Raw genomic sequence first — 16,473 nt, 5'->3', positions numbered from 1 at the left:
CTAGAAGAGTGGGGGTTATTATAACTGCAAAGTGGAACTAAATCTGTGTGTGGTGTTCATAAAGCATGCACGAATTTCAAAAAGTGACATAATGGCATAAAAACAGATGCAAAATGTTTCCAGCATGGTTATTAGTTGATTAAGCTGACCAGTAATCATTTTATATCTTCTAATTGTCTTACTATTATTAAATAAAAACATTGTCTATGATGCTGCATTAGCAGTATTAATTCTGAAACTGTTGCTGTTACTAGTTTGCCTCTTTTGGGTCTTAGCATGACCTTCTTTGCCACTAATTTCAAGCTTTTATTTTGAAAATAAAATGCATTGAGGGAATTCAACAAGCCCTTTTACACTTGACAGTCAGACAAAGCAAGATATCATGAGCGTAAAAACTCACCAAGCACTTTAGGCATAAAATCATGCAAATAAGGGTCTGCAGATTAAAGTTAATGTTCACAAGAATCACCAGAATGATGGGGGTGTGATTTTGATTGAAATGATTGTTAGGACCAGGCAGGCTGGTATGTGTGTTTCTATAATCAAACATGGGTATAGAACAGGACTAAATAGTAATGTCCAATCTTACCCCTAAAGGGCTGGTGTGGGTGCAGGATTTCTTTCAAAAAGAAGCCACACCTGATTCCACCTGTTAATCGGTTAATTTTGGCTTTCACTAGACTCGGCATGTGGCTTCTGCTTGATTGAAAGGATAACCTGCACACTGGCCCTTTCAGGATAAGATTGTATACCCTGAAACTAGAGTTTATTTAGAATAGTACAGTAAATAATTTCAAATTTAAGTAAATATTATGGGGATGTGGTATCCTAGTGGTTAAGGCATTGGACTACTGATTGGAAGGTCATGAGTTTGAATGCCAGGTCCACCATGCTGCCGTTGCTGGGCCCTTGAGCAAGGCCCTTAACCTTCAATTGCACAGTTGTATAAATTGAAATAAATTGTAAGTCACTCTGGATAAGGGTGTCTGCTAAATAACAGAAATGTAAATGTAAATTTAGAACTTCTGAGGGCAGAAACACCTTGTTAACTGAGGCTGCGGTGGACGACTCACCAAAACTGGACAGTTAAAGACTGGACATGCGTAGCCTGGTCTGATGAATCTATATTTCTGCTGAGGTACACAGATGATGGGGTCAGAATTTGGAGCCAAAATCATGAATCCATGGACCCAACCAGTCTTGTGTCAGTGATGTGGGGAATGCTTTTTTGGCACACACTATTTTTGTTGCTATTGTAGCCATTAGTATTGTTGCTAAATATGCGGATCCCTTCATGGCCACAATTTAGCCATATTCTAATGGCTACTTCCAGCATGACAATGCACCATGTCACAAAGCAAAGGCTGCCTCAACATGGTTTCATAGACATGACCATTAATTCAGTGTCACCATATCTGAATCCAGTAAAATACTTTTTGGATGTCAGAGAACAGGAGATTTGTGACCTAAAAGTGCACATAAAAATCTGCAGAATTGATGTGATATACAATCCTGGGAACAAGAATCTCAAATAAAGGTTTCAAACATTTTGCGAGCTCTTAGCGAGTTCTTAGCGAGTATACGAACACGATAACACGGATATCATACTTAGCACAGTTTGTCCCGTGAAAGGTCTATAATGCAGAACTTTACATTCATGTCTTGGTGTTGGCTATGAGGGCACAAAATGATCATATATCATCTGTCAAACAGAAGTATGCACATGTGCAATTGTTTTCGTAATAAGCCCATATTCGTAATTCCTTATAACTCTGCTTGTTATTATGACAATGACTGCAATCCCTCAAGCATTAGGCATGTCTAGGTCTTGTTTTCTTTTCATTCTGCTGTTGCTGGAAGAAAAGGTTCTGACTAAGAAAAGTAGTGTTACATAGTGTTAGATGTTTGAACATGAAAATTCATGCCAAGATTCCGTAAAATGAAAAATGAAACAAACACATCACAGTATTAACCACTATTAGTTGAATTTTAATAGGGCCAAAGTAGTATATACACAGAATGCATGAGCATGAATCACATAATATAAAAGAATTGTGTGCAGGACTGAACAGAATACATAGCATCCATATATTTCAAGAAATCTGTACATATTTTGGTCTTTCAACTCCTAAATACTTGATTTGTTTTATAACAGCAACAAAATTGATCCAGGACAGAATGGAATTGAATTGTCAACCCAAGCTGATACTGTTTGAGGTTTCTGTGGAATTTTTACATGGTGTAATACGGTTAGGAGTCTACAACTTTTCATTGTTCATCTATTCATCCATTTATTTTTTTCATTCATTTACAAGCAACTGCATTACTCCAGCCAGGGGCTCTGGAACACTATACATTTCAGGGATAAACACTGGATGGGATGCCAGTCCATCCCAGGTCATCATACACAATTGTGAATGTACAGCTAGGGCAAAAGGTAGTTTCGCCAATCTCTTTGAACAGTGACAGAGAAGGCATGTGGACATGGGTAGAATATGTAAATCTACAGAGAGTAACCTGATCTCAGGTTTGAACCCATGGCCATGAAAGTGTTACCATGCTGCCCTGTAAAATTTCTAAACCTTTAGACTCAAAATAGCCACTTTACGGCAAGACAATTCTGACCATTTAAAAAAAAAACAACAACAACACTATCTTCAAAAAAAGGAAAAACTTACAAAGGGGTCGAGGTCTTGTTTTTCCATGTTACCTTATTAACTAAAATCTTAATAAAATATAACACTTTTTCCACTCTTGAAATTTTTTCATAGCGTTGTTCATTCTATTCAGATGGAGAATACATTTTTTTATTTAATCGAATACTTCCTACCAATAAGTCCGTTTCTGACAATTATTAAACCATTATAAATAAATACTGTTCAGTCAAAAAAAAAAGTAGCTGGATTAAAATGCATGATTGCATCACCCATTTCTTAAATAACATTAAATATTAAAGCATATCCATTACTGTACACTTTAACCTTGACCCACTGTAACAATAACCAGACAGCAGGTGATTCCTTCATTTGTAGGCCATGACTTAACAATATAACACAGCAGTCAACATAAATACAATTGCAATTAAAAGTCAAAATCTGCTATAGATACCAAGCAAAATGACTATAGGAACAAACCATTTAAATACAGTGAGTGGGGGAAACTCCAGAAACACTAAAATGCAATTTTTCCCAGGCTAAATATGTGTAAATCTAACCACATGGTCCACCATTCAGAAGAGCTATAGCCTCAAGCCAATGTTTTGTTCATTTTAGTATGATTAAATACATTGCCTGTTGAAGAACATATTCCAAATATTTTCAGCCACAACTGCCCCATTTTAGTAGACGATCGAGTTTTTTTTTTTAAACCAGCTGCAACGATCTTGTAGAGAGCAGTTCCGATTGTCATTAGAGTCTTAAAGCACATTTTGGTTCTGTAAGCAGGCCAACATTCATGATCGGAAACACACCGTAAAATGCGGCCCAAAGTCTTTCTTTGGGACAGCGTGTCACTTCAACTTCTGTGGTGTATAGGACAAAAGGAGGCTACAGCAACGAGACATGTAGTGCGTTTCCTAAATGTTGCTGCCAAGCTCACAGAAAGCTTTCCACAAAGGGCAGAAGACAAATCAATGAAAGTTGCTTAATACTTAACTGTGTCTATGTACAAGAATAATCACATCTATTCCACATAATTTGTTCCACTGCTTCAATAAATACATCCCTTATAAAACACCCTCACATGTTCCTCACATAGCTTGGCCCTTTCAAGAACATTCACTTTAAAGTTTTCAAGTTGTCCGTCTCTTATACATGGTATTAATTTATGCATTCTCAACTTGAAATTCCCATCTGTCCATCCCCTTACTCCTGTCCTCCTGCACCTCACATGGCCATTGTGGTAAGATGTTGGTGACCCAGGATGCCCTTTCGGCCTATGCCAACCCCTGGATGCGTGCCAGCTCCACCATGCCCACAGTACTCCTGCAGGTTCTGTCTCAGGGTGACCAGGGCAGAGCCTAGACATGCTCGGTTAGGTGCCAAGATACCGCCAGGTAGCTGGAATAGGACAGTGGCAACTCCTGCCATGCCATCATCAGTGGGCTCTAGGGTGATAGGTCCCACTTTAAAGGAGGAGTAGGAGAAGCCCAGGAGCTGTGAGAGGAAGGGGTCAGAACGGCAGAACTGCTGGTAGCTGCCATGTGAAGCTGGATGGTGATGATGGTTGTGTGATGTTGGATTAGTGGCAGAACTGGGAACGTACTGATGCATATTCAGGTAGTGCAAGGAAAGGTGCTGCCCACTGTTGCCTCCTCCAAGGGCAGGGTGGTGGTGATGGTGGCGAGTCACACCAGGATCATGCTTGTAGGATGGAGCTCCAGGTCTTCCTCGACTGACCATGCCGCCTATTTTGCCTGTCCTAACATGTGCCAGTGAGACAGAGCTTCCTCCTCCAGCTGAGGGCAAATAGATGAGTTGCGGCTCATCAGGCTCCAAATAGACAGCGAGTTTGGCAAAGGGGCGTGATGCCATCTTTGTCATCTCTTGAATGTGACGCCGCTGTTCACGCCTGAAGTCCAGGAACTGTTTGACCTTCCAGAGCAGCACACACACAGACAGGAAGAGGAAGAAGCAGGAAAAGAAGACAGAGAAAAAAACAAACAGGTCTATGTGTGCCTGGTCTTGGCGTAGGAACAGCAAACCTTGTGACTCTCCACCATGGGCTTCTGTACCAACACCTCGCAGAGCGATGAAGAAGCGGCTGGATTTAAGCGAGTGCACTTCATGTGGGAAGGTGATGACGACACGATCACGCACAACACGCACAATCAGCACGGTCTGCGGCTTCCACACTGTGATGTAAGTGATGAGGCCCTCTGCTCGCTCTTCACGCACTTCCCGTTCAGCACTGTGGGGTTTGGCATGTAAACCAAGGATGGCAGAGGAAGATGAATTTGCATTCACTTTTAACGGTGACAGCGCTAAAGGGACCTCTTTGTCTCCTCGAGTCATGGGAACGGAGGCAATATCGTCTGCGATTTTAATGCTGTGTACACCCGTCTGGCGGTCAACATCCACAATGAAAGTGTCATGGGAATTAGACACATACACTTCCACCTCACCAAATGTAACATCAATAGTGACGCGGATGTCTACATTAGTGAACTTGGGCTGGGCCGCAAAAAACACTGTACGTCCCATTGGCAGATTTCGGATATTAGGCTCATGGAAACAGTTGACCTGTGATGTCGGGTCAAAGCAGCACTCGTTGTCCACGTTGAACTGCCGGTAGCACTGACGGCCATTGATTGGTGTGCCATTGAAGGCGTCCTTACACTTTGCACACTGGGAAAACAAAAGCATTGCAGAGTAAGGAAAGTATAAGCCTTTGAATATAATTTTGAACATTTTAGACACTTGGAAATTATCTCAAAAAATGTAGGATTCCCAAAAACCACAGGCTAGACTGTGGCAATAAAATAAATTGTAAGCATCATTAATAAAACGAACCAATATATCTAATAATACCTGTTGTCTGTAACACTCCTTGCGATCATTCTGTGAGCTGCTGAGACAAGATGATGTTTCCGTGTTGTTTTGGCAGGGGCAGCCTGTTCCGTCGTGCTCATTGCAAGTGTCTGCGTGGCCATTACACTGACACCTAAAAGACACAAATAAAAACCTGCATTGCAACAAAACTACCGATGTTTGCTTTTTATGTACATTTACATTTTACAGCATTTAGCAGATGCTCTTATCCAGAGCGACATGTTTTTTTTTATACAACTGAGCAATTGATGGTTAAGGGCCTTGCTCAGCTCAGGGCTTGCCAGCAGTGGCAGCTTGGTGGACGTAGGGATTTGAACTCACAACCTCCCTAAGGTGTTGGTAGACCAACACCTTAACCACTAGGCTCCTTTTTATGGGATGTATTCTTTTCCTATACCTGTCTACAAAGATGGTGCCAAAATAACGAATGACATCTCAATGTACAGACGATGTACAGAGTGCTGCTTGCTTTGTTCTAATATCAAAGGAGGAAAATGACTAAAAGTGAATCTTCATCCCGATGTTTTACATTTTAATTTGCATCGTCAGTGGTATGCAGTATGAAAAACAGTATGAAAGAAAAAAGTACACATTCAGGGCTTGACATCTTGACTGTCATATTGTTGTCCTTCAGATAAGTAAATCTGTCATTCACTTGTGCAAGTAAAAAAGTTACTTATTACATGGAGAGAATTTGTTTTTTTTTCTGTCATGGTATAACTGTAATTATTTAGAAGCAATACACTCTCATTAGTGTGTTCTATCAGCTCATAACACCTTACTGTAGCCATTTAACTTTAAACAGCACTAAGGCAATGATGTGGCAGCTGCCAACAGCACTGTTGTAATAAAGGAGCATAATTGTAATTTTTCAAATCGTTTATTGTAGATATAATAAAAAGTGTGTATGTATAAACACAGTACAAGCATGTGTTGTGTGGTTCAGATTCAGACCGATATTTTAAATCAACATTAAGATAAAGGTACAGAAAGACGTAGTGAAATAGGTCTAGGTCCATCTAGGGAAAATCTTCCTCCTGACTTATTTTCACAATCTGTATAAATTCCTTCAGCCTTTTATGCTTTACTGGGTGCCTGGGCAGGATGCAGAGGCTTGAGAAACATTTTTCTCTATGCAGATGTCTACATGATCTAAATTATTTTTAACAGCAGGAAGATATGAAGTCATAAGAATATTGTTACTGACTATATCACAAAGGCTATATCATCAATGAATCAATCAATAATTATAATAATTTTTTTGTTATTGATATTTCGAGCTACTTCCACTAGCCAATCCAAATGTTTTTTCCCCACTAAATATTCTGTCATCTCTGTGTGTTATTTGGTTGCAGCGGTTGCAAATTGTAACTTTTTTTAGCGCTTGTCACTGCAGCTCACTCACTTTTCACACTTCCCCTGCAGCAGAAAGTAGCCGCTAAGGCAGCTCTCACACTTGTCCCCAACACTGTTGTTCTGACAGTTCACACACACAGCATTATCCTCAGTGGGGCCCTCTGCTACCCAATGAACAATCTGCGGGAAAAACAACATGTAAGAGAGTTACAGAATATCCAGAAGAAAAAGAAATCAAAAAGTGAAACAGACAAAGCAGACTTACACCCTCAGGATCTAGTGGGTGGTCACTTGGGTAATCCAGTGCCAACTTGAGCTCATCTTTGGACAAACATACATCACTGTTTCCTCTACAAAACTCCCGACATGGACGACACACACCACCACCTACTGCAGAGCCTACATACAATGGCTTACACTTTTCACAGTGCTGACCCTGAGTGAAATGAATAAAATTATTGAATGAATTAATGAATTACACTTGAGTAAACCAGCTCATATGTCTCAAGAAAAATAAAAAAATATATATATTATTATATAAACATAGGATCTATAAAACCAATCAACATTACCCAACTAAGGAACTGGCAATATATGAGAAGACCTGCAATACCTTAGTGTGGTTATGGCACTCCAGACATGTATCCAGTTGAGTGACGCCCATACAGTTGCTGTGCTTGTTGCAACGGCACTGACTTGAGCAGTTCTCCCCGACAAAGCCAAAGTGACACTGGCACACTCCCGGTGACACACAGGTGCCATTAACGCAGCCCTGCAGACATACTGGCTCACACTGCCCGGATACACTGGGAAAGAAAGAAAGAAAGAGGATTTATTTATAAGCATACATGAATAAGCATGAATTGAGTCTTGCTAGGTTTGTTACCATTAAAAACAACGTGTCTATGCATTTGAATGTACCTGCTGAGTATGTAGCCCTTTCTGCAGGTGCAGTGGTAACCATCATGTAGGTCATGGCAGTCCTGGGTAACATTGCAACGATGATGGCCGTTGGCACACTCATCCTCTTCCGGACAGTGCAGGAAGGACCAGCTGCTGTTCCAGTGGTGACAGAGAGATTTGCTAACACCTACAAAATGACAACACAGTGAAAAACTCGGTGGGTGACTAGTATGTTGTGTCAAGAAACATTTGAAACACTGAAACATGCAGAAAAGTGTACAAAATTTAAATCCTTGTTTTATGTAGCACCTTGAAACTTCACAAATCGAAATTTCCAAAAAGACTATATTTTAAGTTACAATTTTATTCAGTGTATACAGTTTGAACATAAATTACATGAATATTAGAGCTGGGGTTCTAGTGAAGAATACTTACCATCCAGACCTCCCTGTAGGCAGTGTCCTGCACCATTAGCTCCACGGGTGGCACACCAGCCACACTGCGGCCTGGCAATGCACTGGGAGCACTGGGTAAGCTGGGAGCACTGAGGAGAGCAAGAGTCTCCCCCAGACAGCAGACGACCACACTGACCAGCTTCACAGCGCAACGGAACAAATGAAGGACTCATACACTGTCACACAGAGACGGAAGATGTTGTGAAGATCATCTTCATATAAAAGTTCATTTTCATACAACTGATTACAGACTATTTATTTCTAGATCAGAATCCTAGTGGCTTAAAAGCTTACTTGCACCAAATTGACTGGATCCTTAAAAAAGTCTGGCAGATTCCAGAAACTGATGCAATGACAGAAGCTTTTGAACTGTAAACATTAGGGTTAAATTGGGAATATATAATTAAAATTTATAGACATTGTCTTTTTGCCCTTGATAGAGTAGGAATAAAAAAGCAACTCAACCAAGACTGCAGAAAAAATTGTGACCCTCCACAAGTCTGCTTCCTCATTAGGAGCACTTTCCAAACAGATAAACCACATGCATAAGTACAAACAAGTGTATGCAAATAAAAAAATTGAGATCACACAAATACCGCATCATTTAGAAACAAAACAGAACTTAATTAAAAGGGTTTGTTAACTTTGTTAACCCAAAATAATAACAAATGAAATGGTGGAGGAGTTGGATGTATTATGGACCTATGGACTATTTAAATACACCATTTATGCCCCTTTTCCACCGAGGCAGTTTGAGTGCTGGTTCGGCGCCAGCGCCTAATTTAGAACCAGTTCTTTCTTTTTTTCGACACCCAAAGCACTGGCTCTGAACCAGGAAAAGTGGTTCTTAAGTAGCACCTTAAGTAGCCTGGGGGGTTCGGTGCCTTGCTCAAGGGCACCTCAGTCGTGGCCGGCCCGAGACTCGAACCCACAACCTTAGGGTTAGGAGTCAAACTCTCTAACCATTAGGTCACAAATTCCCCCCTCTGTGATGGCTCTCTGACCAATGGAAGGGCAAACCGGTTCTTAGAAGGTTCGCCAGTGGAACCAACTTTGAACCAGCACCAGCACTAGCTCTGAACCAGCACCCGGTTCTTTCCGGTGGAAAAGGGGTACAAGTCAATCCTATACTAGCACCATCCAAACTGTGAAACATCTGTACTGGAAAAGAAATACTGGTGCACTTCAGAAAATAGATGGTTTCATGAGGAAGATGAGTTATCAAGAAATATTGTAAATACTATGCAACACTTCAAGATATCAACAAGAATTAGTCACAACTGGGTCGGACAGCAAGACAAATGTTCCTGAACACACCTCCAAAGTTTTATCAAAATAACTTAAAAGACAACAAAGTGAAAGTATTGGAGTGATCATCACAAAGCTATGACCCAAGTCCCTTAGTAAATCTGCGAACTGATCGAAATGAGAAATGAGACCCACAAATCTGACTAAGTTACAGTAAAGAGGAATGGTTAATAGGAAGGTTACATATTCTACCCATTTGTTACAATGATCAATTAATTTAAGTGCAAGATGCTCTTATCCAAAGCGACTTAAATTTTCTCTCATTTCTCTCATCAGGGTTGAGGGCCTTGCTCATGGGCCCATCACTGGTGGACCTGGGATTCCAACTCACAACTTTCCAATCAGTGGAACAATGAAAAGCCAACGTCACAGAATACAACCACGGTATACGTCAACTTTTGATCCACTGCAAATTTGATATAGTAAATAAACATGAAAAATCAGACTCTTAGCTATTATTTTAAAAAATATTCATTATAGAATGACAGTAGATAACCTATAATTGACTTAAAAATGTATGGTAACATGAAATTTTACATGAGTTGAGTTATAACGTGAAATAAAATCATTTCTATTTAGTCAACTATTGAAACACTGACTGTAACCGCTTGGGAAAGCAGCTGATGTAGTAGGTCTGGTTAGTGGTAAGTGTGGGTAGCCTCTCACCTGCTGCAGAGCCATGCTCCAGACACAATGCTGCCAACCCCCATCTGAACCATGGGAGCTGAGACAATCGCTGCAGTTCTGGATTTGGTGACAGGGCGTAGGGCAGGCCATAGGGGGAGACGATTCCACTTGCATGGGTGACACATTCAGTAGCGCATAGCTAAAACATGTCCAGTCGTATGTCGGATTGACACTCAGAATTCGTCTGGTCTCCCCTGAGAAGAATTGGTTTTTTTTAAATAAATCAACAAATAATAAAACATTGCGGTACATAAAATCAAGAGGAAAAAAGATAGTCATTTTTTAAATAGGTTAAAGGTGGTGAGCACGATGTTTGAAAAATGCTTCAGAAAACTGAGTCAGGCCGGCAAACGAAACAAACGTGTAGCCAATGAGCAGAAAGGGGCGTGTCTTATCAATATGCGGCGGAGAGAGTGTTCAGTGCGCATATCTGACATTAGCTGAAAGCGATTGAAACATTGACATGGCGGATACCTGCCGTTACCTCTGCCTCGGGTACTAGGTGTTGAACGTCGTCTTCCACGTGAAACGGAGCTAAACCTTTCACGGTACAACACACAGTACTACAAAAACACATTTGTATTACCATAGTATTATACATAGTAGACCTGTATTACCATAGTATTACTCATTGAGTTCATTTATTGGTAAAAATTTCCCCTCGGTCAGCTGCCCCAGCAGGTTCTGCCATAATAGTTCCCTGGGTTACGCATGTATGTGTGGTGCGGAGCTATCAAAACGGGGTGACACCCATTTGGGTTAGGGGCGTGTTTGTTTTGGTGATTTCAAATGTCAACATTGGCATTCAAACATCGTGCACCCCACCTTTAAAAACATTTGGTACAGTTATTTAAGTTATATTTTGTGCCATAAGGATCAGGAAAGTAGTATAAATGGGTACAAATGTTTAAACTGCACCCACTGCTCCCACTGAATTAGAGTACAAAGGTAGATTTTCATTTAGAAGTCAAATAATAAATGAACTTGGTGGGCCAGTTTAGACCAGTATGTTTGACACCCCTGTGTTAGACAGTCTAATACAATCAGTTCATGTTCATATGTACCTGTGCGTTTAAACTGACGGGTCCACATACACTTCCCTGATGCTGTGCACTTTGGGCAGTCAGACGCCTCACAGCTTGTTTCAGTGCAGTTGCTGGAGAGGAAAATCTCCCTTTGGTTTATCCTGCAGTCATGTTCCGATGCGCAGGTCACAGAGCTGCTAATACATGCTCCTTCAGGACAGTTAGTGCACCATTTACACTGTAGAGTGCTCTATGTATATAAAAGAACGAGAGAAATAATGTAACAACCACTAGACACACAGAAAAAAGACTTTGTACTCAGTACACTTAACACTTTAGGTACAGCCCCCTCTGAAAGTATTGGATTGGCAAGGCTAATTTTGTTTTTACTATATACTTTTGTCTTTACTATTTATTGAACACATCTGGTTCACCATCTTGATGCAGTTATTGCAAGCGTGGTATATGTGACCATTTAGCGGCATTTATTTTTTTCAATCATATGGAACTATATTTTCCAATAGATTACTGCGTACTTGTATCTTTTTCCAAAAATGATAAATCGGTCTTGCTCACCAAAGACATTGGGTGGTTTGACACCAAACATATTTATGTCAATATCAAATAATGAAATACAAAAAATAAAAGAATTGGCCTGGCTGTTGAAAAATGTTCAGAGGGTATGCCGGTATGAATAAAACTAGAGAACTGCTGGAACACATCCCTGTTACCTGTCCTGAGCTGGAAAATGTTTTGGGATGTCGGGCCAAACATTCACTGCATGTTTTCAGCCTTCGACACTGATCAGGGACACGCGGAGTAGGAAAGCATGGAGAATGGATTACAGGACAGCCGATTCTGAAAAAAAGAAGTTAAATAAAATGTTAAAAAGTTAAACTGATGAAACTGCAAAAAAGAAAACATCTACATTGGAATATATATTAAACGATTTAACTCCCAATGAGGCTTTAAAAATGTACTTAATCAAGAACTATTTAAAGTTTTCAACTTCTGTAAATCTTAAAGTGTACCTCTCTGCTGTGTCTGAGGAGGTACAGGCACCCCTGCACCACACACAGCTGCCTGTGCTGTTGTTACAGGCCTCCAGTGTAGGCAGTATAACACAGGGGTCAGATGGCACCGAGAGAGTGATCAAACGTCCCAGCATGATACCATTAAATCCACCTGATATGAACAGACGATTCCCTGAACTTGCCATGGCCAAGGATATGGATTGATTAACAGGTTCACCGACTGAAGATACTGCAGTAAGAATAAAGCAAGTTTAAAAAAAAATTAGAGTGTGAAAAATCATTCGCATTTGTCTGCTGGTAGTGAATAGGACAACTGATGCACTTCAAAAGCAAGGCAGCTTTAGTAACTTATGGGCTCCTTAATAAATATTTGTGAAAAAGTGGAGCGAGATAAAGTGATTGTGTTACATGTCTGTGATAGGGATACCTGGTTGTATCCAGGTGTTGCAATTGATCTGATAGAGGTACACAGTGTTGCTATAATCTTCTGCTCCTGTCCGCCCTCCAACAATCACCATGGTGTCTTTCAGTAGAGCTGCCGCATGGAAGAAATGCGACAGAGGCTGTTTGGCAGAAAAGCATACTGATCAGATGACTTTATTCTCAAACACTGCTAATGTCTGAGTTCTTTGAACTTGTTCAATCACCTTGTTTCCCCGGGAAGGGACCAGTAAAGACCAGGTGAGGTTGGGGTAATAAAGGGTATAGAGTTCTCCAGAAGGCTCTACAGCCTCCACATGGAAACGGTAACCTCCAAACACATACACAGCATCAGTCTGCTCATGATAGACTGCAGAATGTCCATAAAGACCTGTGGTACAAAAAATATATATTTATTCAAGACAAGATCTACACTAGTTTTAAATTTAGAAAAAAAATCTCTCTCTTTCAGTGTCCACATTTTACCTGTAGGTGGTGTACCAGTGTGTGGCAATACAGTCCAGTTTCCAGACTGTGGATTAAACTCGAGTAGGTGGTGATTGAAACCATTCTCTTGAGAGTATCCTCCAATCAGTAGCACAGAGGAGACTCTGCGCACTGTCAGAGTGTGACCAGCAACAGAAGGCAGCACCAAACTCTGAAAACATAAGTAGTTGTCAATTAAAAACAGATTCATTTTGTTGTTATATTTAAAAGCTGGAAACCATTTAAAACACATCTAGTGTTCCATACCTTGTACTCTGTCCACACCAGACTACTTAAATTGAGGCTCCATGTATCATTCAAAACACTGTTTGGAGTTACCCCACCCACCACAAGCATTAAGTGGTGAGTGTCTGTTGGAGTATTAGACATATGGTCATGAATGGCTACTACAACAGAGGCATGATGGTAGCGGGGTAAGGGGTTTGATCCTTCCTCCGATGAACTGGTAAGCATCTGAGTCCAGCGGTGCTCTTGCACAAAATACCTGTCAGTTTACAATATATAAGCCACATGTCAATATATGAGCCACATGTCAGTTTACAATGCTTGATGATGCTTCCTATGGTGTCTCTTGGTATGTTTAACATCTTTGCAATCTTCTTATAGCCATTGCCCTTCCTGTGAAGAGTAATCACCTGTTCTCTTGTCTTCCTGGACCATTCTCTTGACCTCACCATGTTTGTAACCACACCAGTAAATGTCTAGAAGGAGCTGAGTATCACAGTCATTTTAAAGCTGCCTAATTGGTGCTTATTAGGCTTTATTGCTGCTCCCTGATATCCACAGGTGTTTTCAATACCTGATTGAAAACACTTCATTGAACCTCTGTTCTTCAGAGTGGTAGTCTTTAAGGGGTTGAATAATTATGTCAATGAAGAATTCACAAAAGAAACATTTACTACTGTATTACAAAACTAATTGATGTCATTTTAGTTGCATATGGTTCTTTAAGAAGTCCTTGTAGGATTTCATTCTGAATACAATTACAAATGTACACTAAATTCCCTAAAACCATTTACAGCATTGGGGGTTGAATAATTTTGAACACAACTGTACATGAAAACAGAGAATAAACCAATGACTAATCAGTGTTAGACCACAGTGTTACTAAATTTCTCATTTTGAGTTATCAGAAGTTGTTCATATTCATTTTCATTCTTTTTTGTCATTACATCAAGTAAGAAAAAAAGAGCAAAGTGGGCAAATGATTGTAATAGCAAAAAATAGCATATTTCATAGGCATAGCAGAACATTAATTCTAATGGTTACAACTACGATTTTGTTTTCATAATTAAATCAATTTTGTGATGTAGTTGGAGAATAAGTTCATTTCACAACAGGTCACATCATACCATCCTGCTGAATACTTCCCTACATCACACCCTTTGTGATGTTGTATTCATTATTTAAATCATATTGCCATCTATCTTATAACATATAAATTGTTTATACCTGTAAACATTTCCCAGAATTCCCTCTGAGAGAGAGAGGCCACCATATAACCAGAGTGTGCCATGGGGGCCCGAAACTAGCGAGTGCCCCATTCTCTGGAGAAACCTGTAAGATGGATTCTGTGGGGATGAAGGAGAAAAAAAAACTTCAGGAAATGGAATAAATGATGTTTAAGACTATATAGCTTTTAGTACTGTTCAAAAATCACCTCACTCTAGAAACTTAAATGAGTAAATGAATGAAATCACAGTTTTAGTGCTTGTTTCTCCATTCTACTCAATAAGCAACACAGTATACAAGTGCACATTATCTGTGTTTGGCTAATGCTCAGGAACAGGTATGTGGATCATCATCAATATGGTAATGCACTTATGCTGGAGTCATAGAACATTTGAGGAAATATATCAGGGTTCATGTCAATTCTTTACAGAAAGAGTTTGAATGAGATGTTTCACCACTGTGAGTTGTGTATCCAGTAGATTCTCCCACACCAGGCTGTTTGCATCTGCAATGGAGGAGCAGTCAGGTCCGGCCCAGCCGAGAGCGCACACACACACTCCTAGAGTCTGCAATAACATAACAATACAGGAGTCAGGATATAGTCAACAAAAATGATTAGTGACGGCCTGACACAGAACTGTCAGGATTGATCCTAACAAGAAAGTTTTATTCTATCTATCATGGTAACATTAAACAAAAACAGTTATCACAGGAAGTAAAAATCTAAATGCAACAGTTTATTATCCTGCAAAATCCTGCAGTAGTTGTTCATCTATTGTGAAAGAGGAAAATTCAATCTATTCAATCACCGTATTGCAAATGCCTCGGCCCTCTCGAGTGCCACAGTCCCCGGGGCAGATGGGCCAATCACAAAGCGGCCCTCCATAACCACTGGCACACTGGCAGACTCCGTCACGGCACTGTGCAAAGCCCTGGCATTCTGATGAGCCATCAAGAGCCCCTTCAGATCCTCCGTCAGCGCAACGCCGCACCCAGAAGGAGGCGTTAAAACCCTGAGGATGAGCCGAAGATACATTCGCCTCAAAGTAGATGGAGATCACACCTGAAATGATACAGATATTATTATTTTACTGAGTAAATTATATAATAGGGCCTTTCAGGACAAAAACACTTTCAATGCAACTTATATGTAGCAGTCTATTACCAGATGTGGCTTCTACTGTGATTGGTTGATTACGAGTTGTCCCACAAAAGACTCCAATCAGGTTTTGATCCGAGTGCATCACACCATTGTTGAGAAAACGTGGCAGGCCATCAAATACATACACATACGATTCCTACATGATAAAAATAAATAAAATAAAAACTCAATAAAAAATTGAACCCAAATCTTCAATAACATATATATGATGTAATGCTATATCTATGGTCATGCAGCATGTAATTCACGTGTTGCTCTGACACAGGTCTTTGCACTTACTGTGCAATGTGTATACGAGTCTGGATGCAGGGTCAGTGCCACGGGTGGGCACGTCTGGCCTGGCATGCATGGTGCCAGATCTGGAGAGACAGACAAAACCCACAAGCAGTGTGACAGACCATCCTGGCCTCCTGCTGATCCATGCCAGCCAAGAGAGGATGAAAGGGGCAATGAAGAGTGTGACAATGAAGAAAGGGCAACGGAGCGACCTTGACACTGGCGGAAACATGTGCCGTTGTTCCTGAAAAAAAAAAGATTAATTAAATATGAGATTTTAAACAAGGCTTTAAATTTATTTGTATTTAATTTACTATGCAGGAAACCCCAAGAAAAAAA

General features: G+C 40.3%; 1 protein-coding gene across 1 annotated transcript in view; it reads right to left on the bottom strand.

The window, feature by feature from the left end:
* Positions 1–1,968: 1,968 nt before the first annotated feature.
* megf8 (multiple EGF-like-domains 8) overlaps positions 1,969–16,473 on the bottom strand; it is a 36,214-nt gene continuing 21,709 nt past the window's right edge. The window contains exons 25-44 of the mRNA XM_060862061.1: positions 16,138–16,378; positions 15,862–15,994; positions 15,506–15,759; positions 15,152–15,262; positions 14,697–14,815; positions 13,491–13,728; positions 13,224–13,395; positions 12,965–13,128; positions 12,745–12,880; positions 12,315–12,546; positions 12,015–12,141; positions 11,323–11,533; positions 10,238–10,452; positions 8,244–8,439; positions 7,827–7,995; positions 7,519–7,711; positions 7,171–7,341; positions 6,955–7,085; positions 5,529–5,661; positions 1,969–5,345 (exon numbers count right to left, since the gene is read on the bottom strand). Of these exons, the coding sequence (XP_060718044.1) occupies positions 3,885–5,345; positions 5,529–5,661; positions 6,955–7,085; positions 7,171–7,341; positions 7,519–7,711; positions 7,827–7,995; positions 8,244–8,439; positions 10,238–10,452; positions 11,323–11,533; positions 12,015–12,141; positions 12,315–12,546; positions 12,745–12,880; positions 12,965–13,128; positions 13,224–13,395; positions 13,491–13,728; positions 14,697–14,815; positions 15,152–15,262; positions 15,506–15,759; positions 15,862–15,994; positions 16,138–16,378 (4,807 nt within the window). The 3' untranslated portion in view covers positions 1,969–3,884. The remainder of the gene's footprint in view (positions 5,346–5,528; positions 5,662–6,954; positions 7,086–7,170; positions 7,342–7,518; positions 7,712–7,826; positions 7,996–8,243; positions 8,440–10,237; positions 10,453–11,322; positions 11,534–12,014; positions 12,142–12,314; positions 12,547–12,744; positions 12,881–12,964; positions 13,129–13,223; positions 13,396–13,490; positions 13,729–14,696; positions 14,816–15,151; positions 15,263–15,505; positions 15,760–15,861; positions 15,995–16,137; positions 16,379–16,473) is intronic.

Source organism: Tachysurus vachellii, chromosome 25, assembly GCF_030014155.1.
Source record: "Tachysurus vachellii isolate PV-2020 chromosome 25, HZAU_Pvac_v1, whole genome shotgun sequence".
NCBI classification, from domain to species: domain Eukaryota; kingdom Metazoa; phylum Chordata; class Actinopteri; order Siluriformes; family Bagridae; genus Tachysurus; species Tachysurus vachellii.
Note: the sequence above shows the minus strand (reverse complement) of the source record. Positions and strands in the feature narration are given on the sequence as shown.